This window comes from Helianthus annuus, chromosome 9 (assembly GCF_002127325.2).
Source record: "Helianthus annuus cultivar XRQ/B chromosome 9, HanXRQr2.0-SUNRISE, whole genome shotgun sequence".
Taxonomy (NCBI): Eukaryota; Viridiplantae; Streptophyta; class Magnoliopsida; order Asterales; family Asteraceae; genus Helianthus; species Helianthus annuus.
Genome location: NC_035441.2, coordinates 156,603,876 through 156,620,686, shown reverse-complemented (window position 1 = coordinate 156,620,686; position 16,811 = coordinate 156,603,876). Strand labels below are relative to the sequence as shown.

The 16,811-nt window shown below is 37.2% G+C and overlaps 1 protein-coding gene across 3 annotated transcripts; it reads left to right on the top strand.

Moving 5' to 3' along the window:
• Nucleotides 1-114: 114 nt before the first annotated feature.
• LOC110879864 lies at nt 115-4,314 on the top strand. Of its 3 annotated transcripts, none has more exons than XM_035977751.1 (2): nt 115-556; nt 4,096-4,314. In XM_035977751.1, exon 1 carries the CDS (start codon nt 172-174, stop codon nt 550-552), a length of 381 nt encoding a protein of 126 aa, XP_035833644.1. In that variant the 5' UTR covers nt 115-171; the 3' UTR covers nt 553-556; nt 4,096-4,314. The 3 variants fall into 3 exon arrangements, with proteins under 3 accessions (XP_035833644.1, XP_021984086.1, XP_021984085.1); XM_022128394.2 differs by having other exon boundaries at nt 4,088-4,314; XM_022128393.2 differs by having other exon boundaries at nt 116-556; nt 4,076-4,314.
• Nucleotides 4,315-16,811: the final 12,497 nt, after the last annotated feature.

Here is a 16,811-nt window from a genome sequence, read left to right as displayed (position 1 = left end):
ACAAACAGCCTGCCAATTGGGCTCATCTATTATCCAACCTCAAAGTTTTTCCTCTTTACAAAACACGTCCCTACATTTATCTAAACAACCCTTAACACCCCTCAACTTCTATAACCCCCATTTTATCTCACCTCTTCCATCACAAACCCTAATCCCCACAGATCTTCATCAATGGCATCCACAACCAAATCCTTCGTCCAAACCCTAAGGCGCTACATCAAAAAACCATGGGAAATCACCGGTCCATGCGCCGATCCAGAGTACAAATCCGCCATTCCTCTCGCCGTTGACTACCGGCCGTTTTGTCCGGCCACTGAACCGGCGAAGGCCATCGTTCCGACCGCCAATCCGGAGAACGTGTTCGACATCAAGTACTTCTCTCGCGATCAACGCCGTAACCGCCCGCCTATTCGCCGTACTGTGTTGAAGAAAGACGACGTCGTTAAGGCGATGAAGGAGAAGACGTTTGATGTTGCGGATTTTCCTCCGGTGTATTTGACGAAGGCTGTTGAGGAGGATTATAATGCTTGTGGTGGAGGTTATTGCAAATAATCAGGTGAGTTGTTTGTTTGTTTAACCCTAGTTTTCTGATTTTAAGTGTTGTTGAGATTCTGAACTACTTGTGGATACTAAAATGAGGTGTTTTGTGTTACTTTGATTATTTGATATGAGTTATTAATTGGTGTGATTATTAAAAATGATGTCTTTAGGTTAAGTAAATGGATGAATCGTAGATATGGTATGGACTATGGAGTCACTGTTTTCATTAAGGATCAAAAGTGATTATGATTTGTGATCTTATATTAGCTAGTTATATTAAGATAAACATAAACTCTCTTAGACGATTAGACGATTTTTACCTCATGATTCTTAACAACTTTCATCACCAACGGTTACAGTTTCTTCGATTTGTGCAATCATGCCTAGGATTTTAAAGAAAATTCTAGTTTCTCTAGACTTTTATCCAGAACTTGAATTCCCTCGGTCTTTCATGCTAAAACATTTTTGCAACCTTTAATATTATTTTAGGCTGGTTGTTATGGTGCGGTTTATTTCTAGCCTTTTGTTTTCATCTCACAGCTATGCCCCTTGATAGACTTGTCATTTTCAGTTGCTTTATTAACCTGCAAGTGATAAACTTGATCAGATAGGGATGCACAATTGGTCCTGGGCAGTGCTCCCGGGCTAAATAATCTTATCCTGCTAAGCCTGTTGAGCCGGATATTCTAATTGTTCTTGGTATTCCATAGAAATGGCTGATTATAATCTATCTCGAATTCCGGATCAAACCTGTTTAGTCTTGGAATGCTTCAGTTAGGTTGGTTCATTGGCCTTGGAAAATATAGTTATTAGTACTATTTATTTGATTTAAAGTTGTTTATTTCTCCCTTTATATATATATATATATATATATATATATATATATATATATATAGGGTAGGGATATGGTAAAAAGTGTCTAAAATGTGAGAAGGGTAAGAAGTGTTTTAAACCATTGGATATTTGATCTAATGGTTGAGATCAATAGGGTATAAAAATATAAATTGTGTTTAAATTAGAAGGACATTATGTAAAATTGAAGGGCAATAATGTCTTTTCCAATGTTTTAAATATGGTAACCGTATCCTACACAACCAAAACCCCCCATTAATCTCCTAAAAACTAGCTATTCAAATTTAATTGCTAAATTATATCGATCCTCAATTCTAAAAATACAAAAATATGTAACTGCTGCAAGAAACGTATAACACTATACATCCATCATATAACACTATACATCTATCATATAACACTATATAACAATATATAACACTATACATCCATCATAGACATGCTACCAGAAAAATATAACACTATATAACACTATGCATCCATCATCTAACACTATATAACCAAAGAACACTATATAACACCATGTAACACTATATAAAAAATATATAACACTATACAGTTCTGAATGGTAGTTGCACTACAAAATTAATAATTTATGGTGTTATATAGTGTTTTTTGATGGTTGCGCTACAGAATTATATAACACTACAGAATTATATAACACTACAGAATTATATAACACCAAAAACCATATTATAACACCATATAACACCAAGTAACACTATATAACACTATATAAAAAATATATAACACTATACAGTTCTGAATGGTTGTTGCACTACAGAATTATATAACACTACACAAATTCGTAGGTTAATTCCTAAATTCGAATTCCTATAATAAAGGGTGGCGGTTATTTTAGGCAGTTATCTTTTAATCAATTAATTGAAAGAAATAGAAAATTACTAATTCACCCTTTTGAATTAATTTAGATATAGGACACTTGTCCTCACCACATTATTTCTCACCCTTCTCACAAAAGTAGGACTTTGTACAGGATCCTCTACCTATATATATATATATATATTTGGTAATAATTTGTATTTTTTTCTTCCCATTCCTCCAACCGAACACCTTCTATTACCATCATTCCCAATTGCGACAAATCCTGCTTGAAATTGTATCATCGTCATCATCATACTCAGTAAATCCCACCAATAGCAAAGCTAAGGTAGGATCTGAGGAGGGTAAGATGTAGACAGCCTTACCTCTACCCCGTAGGAATAGAGAGGCTGCTTCCAGTGAGACCCCTGGCTCGATCTGCTTGAAATTGTATGTTGTCATTTTATTGTTGTTTGCTGTGAGAGCCGAGGTAATGTCTCACATATTTATGTTGCATTGTCTATTACTTGTCATGTTTTTGAATTGGAGGAAGGGTGCAGATTTTTCAATCCATAAAATAGGTGTTCAAAGGGGTCACGGGTATGGTCTGGTTGACCCTTCAAGACTTATGCCGTTTTTAAATTAAATTAACAACCATAATATTAAAATAAAATGTAATTTTAAAAACTATTACTTATGTCAAATAGGCCCGGGGTCTGGTCTTCTGATTAAGCAACTAAAATGTTAAACAGCCTTTAATACTTCTGATCAAAGCTTGCAAATAACACACTGCATCTCTACCTAAGTCAACCCTACAAGTTATAGTGGTTGTTTTCCACCTCTAATGCAACGGGTTTCCGAAAGCATTGCCTTCATAAAAACAGAGGTCGTGAAGTAAGCTAACTTGATCATCTACTTCCGTATCCATATTTTCTTCTTCCTTCCTCATTCTTTTGAACAACCCTCTACACCCTCGTCGTCGTTGTTGCCTTGAAGCCTCTTTTTGTAATGTCTTTTTAGTCTTTACTATGTTGTTCCACTCTCTTTCTTTTGTTTTCTTATTTTAACTTTTTTTAGATTTAGGTTTCTATTTTTTTACAGCTGGGATATTATTGTATGCGTGTATAAATATTTATCATGGCATGCCTCATCACACTAAAGTCTAGTTGATGATGTGGCATTTTCTGTAGGTGAAACCTGCAGAGTAGACATTTTTAACCGTGAAACCTATCATTTTCTTCTTTTTGGTGGTTTTAAAAGGATGTGTTAAATTTAGCATAAAAATATGTTATATGCCTGATTTGATAATTTGATTTATCATTTTGATTGAGCATCAATGGGGAGTTGGTTTACCTCTAAAAGTTAAAACTGTTATCTGAGCCAAATTGTAATTCGGTTTTTTAACTGTTTTGTATTTTGAGCCTTGATCAACCATTTTCAGTAGCTTTTTCGTTGATGAACATAATGACATTTGCTCAGGACAACTTAAAAAAGAATGGATTGATCCCATAATTACCTGATTTTCTTTATGCCTTGTTTATATGATGAATGCAACAAATATCATTCCAGATATTTGATTGACACCAAAGGGGCAAAACGTCTCTTTATCAATAAGACTAGATTTGGTATAGATTATGGTAAGTATGATAAGGATGGTTCATGCATAATGTCAGTATGTTGATGGGGAAGCCTATGAGACTTTTAGTTGCATTTTTTTAAACCTTATAGTTTTTCTTTGTTATATTAATTAATTGATTGATTTATGTTATTACCATTAAAATCTAAACATTGTGTGTTATGGGTAGATGATATATTGGTCCATTTGAGTTGATTATATTCATTGTACTGTGTGTCTAACCAGGTAATCTGGCAGGATTCTAGAACGATTTGCCTGGCACCAATAAATTCAAAATTGACGCAGAAGCTCTCTTTTTGGGTGGTTTTTCCTGCAGTCACATGGTTTCATGTATCGTTTCTTGTTTGTATGTGTTTTCATGTCTTTATAAGACCCAATGCAACAACTTTGTCATAACTCTTTGTAAGGATTTGTTGAAAGAAATTTATTAATTCTCTGATATGAAATAACCATACCTGGCAAAACTGGGATTCAACTTATTTTTTTGAGATTGGAAGAGGAATATAACATGTCAGGGAAATTACATTGAAACAGAAGGCAAACAGGCAACAAGCACTGGATCATATGAAGAAACGGTATTCAGTAAATAACTCAAATTATCTATAAAACCCCATGATCTGGCCATAGCAGTCCTTAGCATGGGTATAGAATTCAGCAGCAACTCACTTCAATATTTTATAATAAGGATAACCATCCATAGTTAATAAAGACTGCACTTCGATCTTCCTAGTTACACATAAATCCTATCACCACTACCCATCATTCGATTTAGAACCTTTTGAACATCGAGTCATTGATAGTACCAATTCTTAGCAGAGCCATATATTAAATCTAAAGAGAAACAGGTGTATCAGAATCAAACCATACCTGTTTAGTGGTGATTTCCAAACCATTTTAAGATGACAGCCAAAAAAAGTCGAATGTTCGGGAAACATGAAACTACGATAGCGAGACAGATTTTTCATAATGGAGCCAGAAAAGATGAAATTATGATATTCAGATACCGAATTCAAGAAACACTACCCAAGAAATCTGAACCAACGATGAAGAAGAGGAAGCAATCACCCCTTAGCTGTGATTGTGTTCTAACTTCCAACTTTCTAAGGATGTAGACGAGCACTACGTGAAGCACTGGATCAACAATGAAGAAGAGGAAGCTATCACTGATTGCCCATTCTAACAAACGAGCGTCCATTCCAACCCACCTCAGTTAAACGAGTGCCCATTATAAACCGTTCCATATTTTTCTCCTTTCCATTCAGCCACCACAAGGGGTGGTGTTCCTGGCGTGGAAAGGCCACCACGCCACTTTTCCATGCCCACACCATGTGGTCCAACTATAACCCATAATGACCCAAAAAGTTATTATATACACCCATAAGAACCCAAAATTGGGTAATTAGGTCAGTTTTGTCGGACCTGGAAATAATCAACGTTCGAAAAACTAGACAAGTATTGGAACGTATAATCTCATTGGCCTGCTCCACCGGAGCCATTATCACCACTTTCATCGCTAAACTCAGTCCATCCACGGAACATAAGTTACCGGTTCAACTGGAGTTTAACATAATGGGCCAAAACAAAGCTGTTGGACTGCAGTCTGATTTGGTTGTGAAAACTATGGATATAAACAACCAAGAAAATTAAAATTATAAACTAAAATTTGTATACCCATTGGGATTTCCAAATATGTTTAGCACTATTTTAACCCATATATAATTTTATCACACCAAGAACATTACAATTATAAAACAAAAATTAGTGTATTAGTAGATTTTTCTATTACCTAAAGACAGAAAAAAAATAATAAAAAGAAAATGTCTACAACTATGGTTCGGGTTAGCGAGCCGGGTATCACCTAATAGCATCGTCATACCATCTTGGTATAAAAATTTTAAAACTAGTCCCGTATTCGTGAAATTATTATAAAACTAATCCCATACCCGAATAGTCGTCCCAAAAGTTTCACTGTTTCAGCTTTGTCCATTGGATTCGGATGCGTTTGCAATTCCTTCTCAAAAGCGTGAATTAGTTTTGTATAACTGAGTGTTACGTAATAATTTTTGGGAGGAAAGTTGTGAGAAATCATGTCTTCACCAACAATAGTGTTCATGTTGATTTTAATCATAGCTTTCTAAAATTTTTGATCTTTGGTCGGGGTTTTCAAACTAAGCAACATATGTTTGTTTATTTAGTTAAGTTACTAAATTTATATGAACAACAAAATCTCAATGCGGTTCAATCCTGGAAAACCCGACTACCCGACCCTGAGTATGTTGAGAATTTTTAACATTCCTATAATTGGATAAAAGAATGGGCCAGACACATATATTGGGCCGAAATTCAAGCTTTAAGTATGTTGAGAATTTTTCACTCCATGCAAAGCCTAAACGACTCCCTCTGTCTCACGTTGGTATTACGTCCACCGACATCCAAAAATGTCCCGGTTGGGATCCTTTTATGTTAGATGGGCTGCTAGACTTGTCCAAAATGTGAATATGTATCCAGAAATGTGAATGTGTGCATGAAATTTACGAATGTTGATATTTTGAGAATCTCAGAATCTAATTAAGATTCTAAACTCAAGGTGACACTCCCCTGCCACTTCATCATCATAAGTTCATAACCATTGTCAACTACCACTGACCACAGGTCCACAACCATTTATTGAGGTCTGAGGGTAATTAAGGCGTAAAATTAATCGAACAAACATGGACGCTTAAACATAGAAATATTTTTGTTTTTTACGTTCAATAAGAAAATTATTTAATTATTAAACGAACAAACATATTAGTAAAATAGCGCATCACATAAGTATTATAATTAAAATTACATTATCTATTTTCTTAACTAAAGAAACATCATAAATAACATAAGACTTTCCGTCTAAGGGTAGAGGGTATAGTCAAACACCTTAAGGTGTTTACATGAAATTTTACCCAATAGTATTATGCCATGTCAACTCTCCATTCTACTCCTCATTTTACACTCAATCACTAGGTATAGTCAAACACCTATCAATTAAAAAAAAAAAAAACAAACAAAAAAACATGATTGGTCCCTCCTCTCTCTCCTCTCCTCTCAAACAAATCGGTGACTACACACCGAATTCCACATCCTCTCTCTCCAACTCAAACACCTAACTTAATCAAGTGGGGGTGGTCACCGATCGGTGACTCCACTCAAACACCCTTATACCCTCCACCCTAAGGGTGAAGAATGAATCGCTCAACTTTCAATTGATAGTACCAACTGTAATCTATAAAGACGAATTGAAGTATAGCAGATTATTGTTTTAAAATTACAATAAAAGGAAAAAAAAAAAACTAAACCTAAGGCCATGTGTTATGGGGCTTCATTAGGGCGCTGACATCATTACGGGAGGGTGCCGACGAGGGCACAGGGCAGGGGCTTGATGGGGATCACAGGCATAGAGCCAAGTTTGGTAAGTTTTATTTTTGTATTCTAATTAATAATTAAGATATAAACCAATTTCAAGTTTTGTGAACTCAATACCATATTTTGATAAAGTTCACCGTAACACACTTTAGTGGTGTGAAAGGTGAAAAAAGTGTGTCTACGCGCAAGGGCGCAACATACAAGGGGCCCAGGGGTGCCCCGGCCCCTGCCGACGTTTCTTTTAGTAGCGTTAATTTTTCCAAATTTCGTCCAATTTTTTTTTATAAATATAGAGGTCACCCCCACCAATTATATTTTGCCTAAAAATTCCCGCCCCATACCAATTTTCTTGTCAAAAACTTTTATAGGTGTTGTCGTATTGAGTTAAAAAAACGTGAAGAATGAAACTATTAGTAAAGTTTTATACTTGTTTTTAAACTTGAAGTGGGTTTTTAATAAAGTTCGAAACTCATTTTTATACAAATAAAACTTGAAGTACTTACCATTTTTCTCGCATCATCATAAATATATTAGGTCTTTGTATGTTAAACAATATTTATTTTTTTATGTGCAAGAACGGTCCTTTGAAGTTTGAATGAATGAAGATTTATTAGATATTTGGAGTTATTACTGTTTGATCCGGCCCGAATGTATAACCAAAAACATAGCAATAGAAAAAAAAAATTGGGTCCCATGAAAGTCATGCCCCGTGATACTTTTGGTCAAGTTCCACCACTCCCAACACGACCATACTTTATTATCTACATATACAATTACAAGATGGGGGAATAGTGCCAGGCAGCTGCCTGACACTCCCCCATTGGACCAACCATTTTTTAATTTTATTTTATTTCCAGTTTAAAATTACGCTTTCGTCCTTCGTTTAAAAATACGTTTTTGCCCCCAGTTCAAAATAAAATTATAATTTCGCCCCTAGCTCAAAATTATGCTTTTGCCCTCGGTTCAAAAACTCATTTTTAATTTTGTTCGCAGTTTAAATTTACGATTTTGCCCTTCGTTTAAAATTACGGTTTTGCCCTCAGTTCAAAATAAAATTTTGGTTTTCCCTCTACCTTAAAATTACAATTCTGCCCTCAGCTCAAAATTACGTTTTTTCCCACAGTTCAAAATAAAATTATGACCGTACATGTGTCGTCGTTGATTGCTACCATGAGGTCTTTCTTATTGTTTACGTTTTTGTGGGTTTTTTCAACTTTGATAAAAACTATATATATATATATATATATATAGAGAGAGAGAAAGTATAATGTACAAAAAGGCTTATCCTACATTAACGTACGCGACAACATATATAACTTGCGTGATTTTTTTTTGATCAACTATAACATGCGTGATTTGTATCCCATGCGTGATTATCACAAAAACTAGGGTTCCATGCGTGATTTTGTACCTCCATCCGTGATTAGCACAAAAACTAGGGTTCCATGCGTTATTTTTCCCTGATCTGATGGTTGACGCTGTCGCGTACGTGAAGTACGATAAGGCGTCTTGTATGTTAACCGCACTCTATATATATATATATATATAGTTATGTTTATTTTTTGGCAACATTCCAATATTAATTTTACTGAAAATGAAGTTGTATTCAAAATAAAGTATATGTTTGGTTCCAACTGAATCACTGCCAACCACACAATATCAGTACTAATACATGTACTCATTTCCATATAGTTGATACAAATCTCAACCTTATCATAAACAACTTTTGCATATGTTTGCATTGGTAATTTCTACGGACTATAATTACATAATTCGACTACCCTTTGACAACGGAGATTACATATTAAGTTTTTTCTTTTGTATATCACGTCTATGTTTAGTAAATGATTTTTCTTAATAGGCAATCGCTTTAAAATTGTCAGTGTTATTTGTTTTCACAAAATTAAAAAAGAACTTGTTATTAAGACCAAATTGTATCCAAATAATTTACTTAGTTACTAATAGTTTAAAATAACCTTCTAGGGTATTAACTTTTCATTTTGTAACGTTTGGAGGTATTAACTTCTAGGGTATTAACATAGTTAGTCCGTGTGGTTTGCACAAAATAACATACTTAGGTACTAATAGAATTTGATTTTAAACCTACAAATAATGTTAATACCTCCAAACGTTACAAAATGAAAAGTTAATATCTTAGAATGTGACTTTAAACTATTAGTACATAAGTATGCTACTTTATGCAAACCACAGAGACTAACTATGTAATTAACTCTAAATTTTATATGTATCACAAGGATATAATTATGCACTTTTTTGGGTAAAGAAGGATATAATTATGCACTTCAACTACACAACGACGATAAAGTTTTCTTATAAATATATTATCTACATATACAATTACAAGATGGGGGAATAGTGCCAGGCAGCTGCCTGGCACTCCCCTATTGGACCAACCTTTTTTTAATTTTATTTTATTTCCAGTTTAAAATTACGCTTTCGTCATTCGTTTAAAAATACGTTTTTGCCCCCAGTTCAAAATAAAATTATAATTTCGCCCCTAGCTCAAAATTATGCTTTTGCCCTCGGTTCAAAAACTCATTTTTAATTTTGTTTGCAGTTTAAATTTACGATTTTGCCCTTCGTTTAAAATTACGGTTTTGCCCTCAGTTCAAAATAAAATTTTGGCTTTCCCTCTACCTTAAAATTACGATTATGCCCTCAGCTCAAAATTACGTTTTTCCCCACAGTTCAAAATAAAATTATGATTCCCCCCCCCCCCCCCCCAGCTCAAAATTATGATTTCGCCTCTAGCTCAAAATATAATTACGATTTTGCCCTCTATACAGACATACATGTTATGAGAGAGAAATATTCGGTTTATTGCCCCGCAACACGGGCGGGGCAAAAACTAGTTTCCAACAAATCTCTAATGGAGCACCTTCAAAACACGTAGTCTTATAGTAACCAAGTTCCTAGGTATTCCACTAAGTTACTCGAATTTTGTTTGTTCTTCTAAATTCACTACAACACATTTATTAGATGTTTTAATCATAGGTAATTTTTTATAAAGTTTTAATATCTTTTATTAGAGTTAATTACATAGTTAGTCTTTGTGATTTGCACAAAGTAACATACTTAGGTACTAATAGTTTAAAATCACATTCTAGGGTATTAACTTTTCATTTTGTAACGTTTGGAGGTATTAACGTTATTTGTAAGTTTAAAATCACATTCTATTAGTACCCAAGTATGTTATTATGAGCAAACCACAGGGACTAACTATGTTAATACCCTAGAAGTTAATACCTTCAAACGTTACAAAATGAAAAGTTAATACCCTAGAAGGTGATTTTAAACTGTTAGTACCTAAGTATATTATTTTGTGAAACCACATGAACTAAGTATGTAATTAACTCCCTTTTATTATTATAAAGTTTGATCTAACTGTTTGTTTTTTTTATTGGTAGTTTTGACCTTTTAAGTTAAGCTAACATGTAACTATTAGAGATATATACTTAGAGATAAATATAACTTATAGATAAGATAATGTTTGTAATTTGAATTGTGTTTATCTTGTATCTCTCATCCTCTCTATAAGAGAAGGTTATTGATTATGAATGAAGCAAGGAAATCAGTTTTACGGTGCCATTAACTTTCTTATGGTATCAGAGCGATCAACGCTCAACCCCTAGCCGTCGTTTTTTCCGTTTTCCCGATCCAAATCGTTTCGACGATTTACAATGCCGGGCACTCAAACAGAACCCAAAAACGATCCCAAAACCGATCCCAAGCTGTCGAGTCTTCACCCTGCTTTCTCCGTTACGAACATCCAAAATAAAGTTCGTACACTCGATGGCACGAAAGTTACATACTCTTCTTGGGTCAAGCTTTTCAAGTTACACGCAAAAGCGTATAAAGTTTTAGATTATATCGATGGATCGAAGCCGCCAGAAGAAGCCGATGAAGGTCATGATGTTTGATACGAAATTGATGCTCTCATCCTACAGTGGATCTACGCAACGTTATATGACGATTATCTGGTTCGCATTCTTGAAACCGATGCCACGGCTCGGTCCGCATGGCTCAAGCTAGAGGGCATTTTTCTCAACAACAAGGGCTCACGGGCTACCACCCTTGAACACGACTTCACAAATCTTACACTTGGTGCATGTTCCTTTTTAGATGATTATTGTCAAAAATTAAAAGAGATTGCCGAGCAATTAGGTGATGTTGGATTTCCGGTCAGTGAACCGAGATCGGTGATGCAACTCGTCCGTGGTTTACCTACCGAATATGATGTTACCGTGGCTATTATCAACCAAACAACACCATCGTGGGACGATGCTCGCACCAGTTTGCAAAAGGAACAACAAAGGCAGGCAGCGAAACAATTTCCTCTTCGACCGTGCTGGTTACTCCTAACCCGTCCAAGTCCAACAACAGTGCCGAGAACCCCTATCCTCCGCCCAACCCATCACAAACTCCCTCTCAGCCGATGAGCCAAAACCCACCCGACCAACAACGTTTTTCTCCTTCCTATGAACCGGGTGGCCGTGGGGGTTACAGAGGCCGAGGTCGAGGCTACCGGGGCCGCAGACGTGGCTATCGGGGTCGTGGGGGATCCTATCCACCGTGGGCTTATCAACCTAACTACAATTATCAAAATACCTCAGGCCCAAACCAAACCCAGCAGGCCCAATACCAAAAATAGACTCCCCCTCCTACCCCTTACCCGTCCCAAGCATGGGCTCCAAACCAACCACCACCAGCCTATCCTACAGCCCAGTTTAACCATACACATCTCGCCTATCAACAGGCCCAGTTACCATTCCTTAATACCCAGCCCAATACCCCAACCCAATTCCCGGACCCGGCTGCCTTTAATGCCTTGAACCCGTCCGATGCCGGCTCGGCTTTTAACATGATTCAGCTCCCGACTCCAGATGCCTCTTGGAACATGGACACCGGTGCTTCTTCGCATATAACGGCTCACTCCGGTAAAATACTTTCTCCCTTGTCTTATTCGTCAAGTACTATATTAGTAGGTAATGGTCACCAATTGCCAAATCGGGACATTCCACCCATATTGTTTCCAACAAAACCTACCACCTTAAAAACGTTTTGCATTCACCTACCGTTATCAAAGATTTAATTTCTATTCAAAAATTTACACGTGATAATCTTGTTAGCATTGAATTTGATCCGTTTGTTTTTTTGTTGAAGGACCTCAAGACGGGAACCTTCCTTTCACGCCATGATAGCACGGGGGATCTCTATCCATTTACACCACCGACTTATGCTTTCGTCTCCACATCTTCATCCACCCCGTGGCATCAACGACTTGGTCACCCTGGCGTTTCTATCTTAAATTATTTGTCTAGTCATAATTTTATTCAATGTAATCGACTTTCTAGTTTTTCCGTTTGTTCATCATGTCAACTTGCTAACAGTACTCGTTTACCTTTTAATGATTCTGTTTCTGTTACTTTCGCACCGTTTGATATTATACATTGTGATCTTTGGACCTCCCGGTCCTTAGCAATTCAGGGTACAAGTACTATATGGTTCTCGTTGACAATTTCACGAAATATGTTTGGGTGTACCCTTTAAAATTCAAGTCCGAAACATTCACCACTTTTGTCAAATTCCATAAATTTGTTTCCACCCAGTTTAGCTGTCCCATTAAACCCTTCCAATGTGACCTTGGCGGTGAGTTCGATAACCATAATTTTCATAACTTTGCCTCTCAACATGGCATGGTTTTCCGGTTTGCGTGCCCTCAAACATCGCCTCAAAATGGTAGAGCCGAACGCATGCTTCGTCGCCTTAACAATATTATACGAGCTCTACTTGTCCATGCACATCTTCCACCACCCTTTTGGGCGGAAGCCCTTCATGCCGCTGCCTACTTACACAACATTCTCCCCACACCATTATTAAACCACCATACCCCCGCTTTTGCCCTATATCATCGACACCCGACCTATGACCATCTACGCGTCTTCGGATGTGCTTGCTACCCAAATGCCACAGCCACACAACCAAACAAACTTTTACCACGTTCCAAACATTGCATCTTTTTGGGCTATCCTCCTAACTTTAGAGGATATCGGTGCTTGGATCCTACATCCGGCCGCGTCATCATCTCTCGACACGTAATTTTTGACGAGGCAGATTTCCCGTATTCTTCACCCACTTCGGTTATGGCCTACCAGTTTTTGGATATTGATAACTCGCTCGCAATCCAATTTCTTGTCCCACACCGTCCCACTGTCTCGTCGGCTGAAGTCCCACCTCCCCTCACTGACCCACAAACTCCTTTACAATCGTCCGGCCCAATCCCTACCTATGGCCCATCTTCACAAACACCTAATACCGGCCCAACTCATTCACCTCCCCAACCCGTCACACCTGTTGCATCGACCGCTGCCCCATCGGTTCCACAATCATCACATCCGATGCAAACACGTTCTAAAGCGGGTATCTCTAAACCCAACCCTCGTTTCAACCTATCCACGGTCCGCACCATTTCTCCACTTCCCACATCGCACGTCAAAGCCGTTCAAGATCCAAATTGGCAAAAGGCTATGCTTAACGAATACAGTGCTTTGATTGATAACAGGACATGGGATTTAGTACCTAGACCGATAGGGGTGCCTATTATACAGTGTATGTGGTTATTTAGACATAAATTTAAATCGGATGGGACGTTGGAACGATACAAAGCAAGACTGGTTGTTAATGGGAAGTCGTAGACATGGTTGCAAAAGTCGCTAGGCGTTCCCTAGTCGGTAGACCGGGGAGTTGAGCGTACTCGGTCTAGGCGGAGAGTACTCGGGGAGTACTCGGAGATGTAAAATTACAAAGAAATTACTCTTTGGAGATTAAATATATGTCAAATAACATAAATTTACTAATATTTATAACAAAATACGTAAAAATGATATTCATTCTTTAATATGATAGGCGTAGAAATTATGTTTTATTATTATTTAAGTCAAACTAGGCCTGAGTTGACCTACTAAATCCAATTCTGGCCGAGGTTGACCGCGTTTGACCAACTCTGAGTAATTAGGCGGAGTCGAAGAAAGTAGCCTCGGCAGCCTACCTTGTAGCGACTACTCGGGGAGTACTCGGCCTTGGAAACCTTGTTTTACAACCATGGTCGTAGACAGTAGGCGTTGATTGTCATGAGACCTTTAGTCCAGTTGTTAAACCAACAACCATACGCACAGTCCTCAGTCTCGCAGTCACAAAAGCATGGCCTATTCACCAGTTAGATGTTAAAAGCGCATTTTTGCATGGTAATTTGGAGGAAACTGTGTTTATGCATCAACCACCAGGCTTCACAGATCCAAATATCCCGAATCATGTTTGCAGGTTGAAACGCTCGTTATATGGACTCAAACAGGCACCTCGCGCTTGGTATACACGATTTTCCAGTCACTTGCTTTCAAATGGGTTCAAGGGCAGCTCATGTTATTCATCGTTATTCATTTATAGACACGGGTCTTCTATTGCGTACTTACTACTCTACGTCGATGACATTATTGTCACGGCTTCGGACCCAAGTGTGCTACGGTCCATCATCACTATGCTTTCTAAGGAGTTTGCCATGACGGATTTGGGTTCGCTTCACCATTTTTTGGGGGTTGCGGTCACTCGTGACAATCACGGTTTGTTCTTATCACAGGCTCAGTACACACGTGACATACTACATCGAGCAAATATGACGGACTGCAAGCCTTGTGCAACCCTTTGTGATACCGGCTCCAAACTAAGTGCTTCAGATGGTGATCCTCTTCCGGACGGTACTTTATATCGTAGTCTAGCCGGTGCTCTCCAGTACCTCACTTTCACTAGACCGGATATCACTTACGCAGTCCAACAGGTGTGCCTCTTCATCATGCTCCACGGAAGTCGCACTTTGCGTTCTTAAAACGGATTTTACGTTACCTACAGGGGACCATCCATTACGGGTTACACATTTCAGCCACCGCCTCCATATCTCTCACTGCTTATTCGGATGCTGATTGGGGTGGCTGCCCGGACTCTCGACGCTCTACTTCTGGCTGTTGCATTTTTATGGGTGATAACCTTATTTCGTGGTCTTCAAAAAGGCAACCAACCATCTCCCGGTCTAGTGCTGAGGCTGAATATAGAGGCATCGCTAATGCGGTTTCAGAGACTACGTGGCTACGTAATTTGTTGCATGAACTTCACGTCCCTATCACCACGGCCACTTTAGTTTACTGTGACAATGTGTCAGCTGTGTACCTCTCCAAGAATCCGGTCCAACATCAGCGAACCAAACATGTGGAACTCGACATCCACTTCGTTCGAGAAAAGGTACTGATTGGTCATGTCAAGGTGCTACATGTTCCGTCCTCGTCACAATACGCTGATATTTTTACAAAGGGGCTGCCAAGAACTTTATTTCAGGAGTTTCGTTCCAGTTTGAGAGTTCATCCGCACCACGCTCAAACTGCGGGGGACTATTAGAGATATATACTTAGAGATAAATATAACTTATAGATAAGATAATGTTTGTAATTTGAATTGTGTTTATCTTGTATCTCTCATCCTCTCTATAAGAGAAGGTTATCGATTATGAATGAAGCAAGGAAATCAGTTTTACGGTGCCATTAACTTTCTTAGTAACTTGAAGAAAGTTATTGAAAAATAACGAAATTTAACTATTCCGTTTAGTCTTATAAGCAATGTAAAAAATATTGTAAGAATAAATCAATATGAAAACCTACATAATTTTACAGGTTAAAAAAGTTGAATAACTTTATGTAAATAGTATCAAATGTTAGTTATTCTTTAATAATTTTCATGTTCTTTATAGACAAACTTTGGAAAGTACTAAGGCATTTTGTGTCCATTTTAAGGGAAACAAAACACATGGTGTTGTTTTTTCTTTTGGAAATCCAGAACAGCATAAAAGAATATGTAACTATTACGCATGCTATTGGAGTTGTATAGTTTGTTTGGTACAACAATGTCACTGTTGCGCATGTTATTCTCCCGTCCACTGGATATACAATGTTATCTGGTTGATTTAATTGTTCAACTTTCACATCTTTTGCTTTCATTTTTCAATCCCCACCTCTTATTCTTTTTTTTTATTTCTTATAAATTAGTATATAGTCAAATTGTAGACAATTTTAAAAACTTATTTCTGCATATATAATTTGTGTTTTTTTTAACAATTTTATCATTTATATATATAGTAATTTAGTTGTAGTTTCTTAATTTAATTTAAGCGCAACATCATGGATAATTGAGTATTTACCAATGGGGTGGTGGTCCATTAGGAAAGCCAAAGCCTTTAAACATTTAAATTTGAGAGGGGAAGGTCTTGGGTTCAAGTCATATAAACGACAGAGAATAAAACAAATTCTTTAAAGCCATGCTTTATGGGCATTCTACCCCATTTTAATTAGAGGTCTCATTCAAAAGAGACAACAATTATCACTTCACTTCTTAAAACCTAAATTTCAGATCTACCAACCCAATATATCATCAATTAAGTTTTCCATGAAAATGAAATTCAGATCACATAACTTGGTTAAAATAAATGGATGAATTGATTAGT

What these genes read in the sequence shown, in the direction of transcription:
- LOC110879864 (XM_035977751.1), top strand. Translation starts at nt 172, where the DNA reads ATGGCATCCACAACCAAATCCTTCGTCCAAACCCTAAGGCGCTACATC.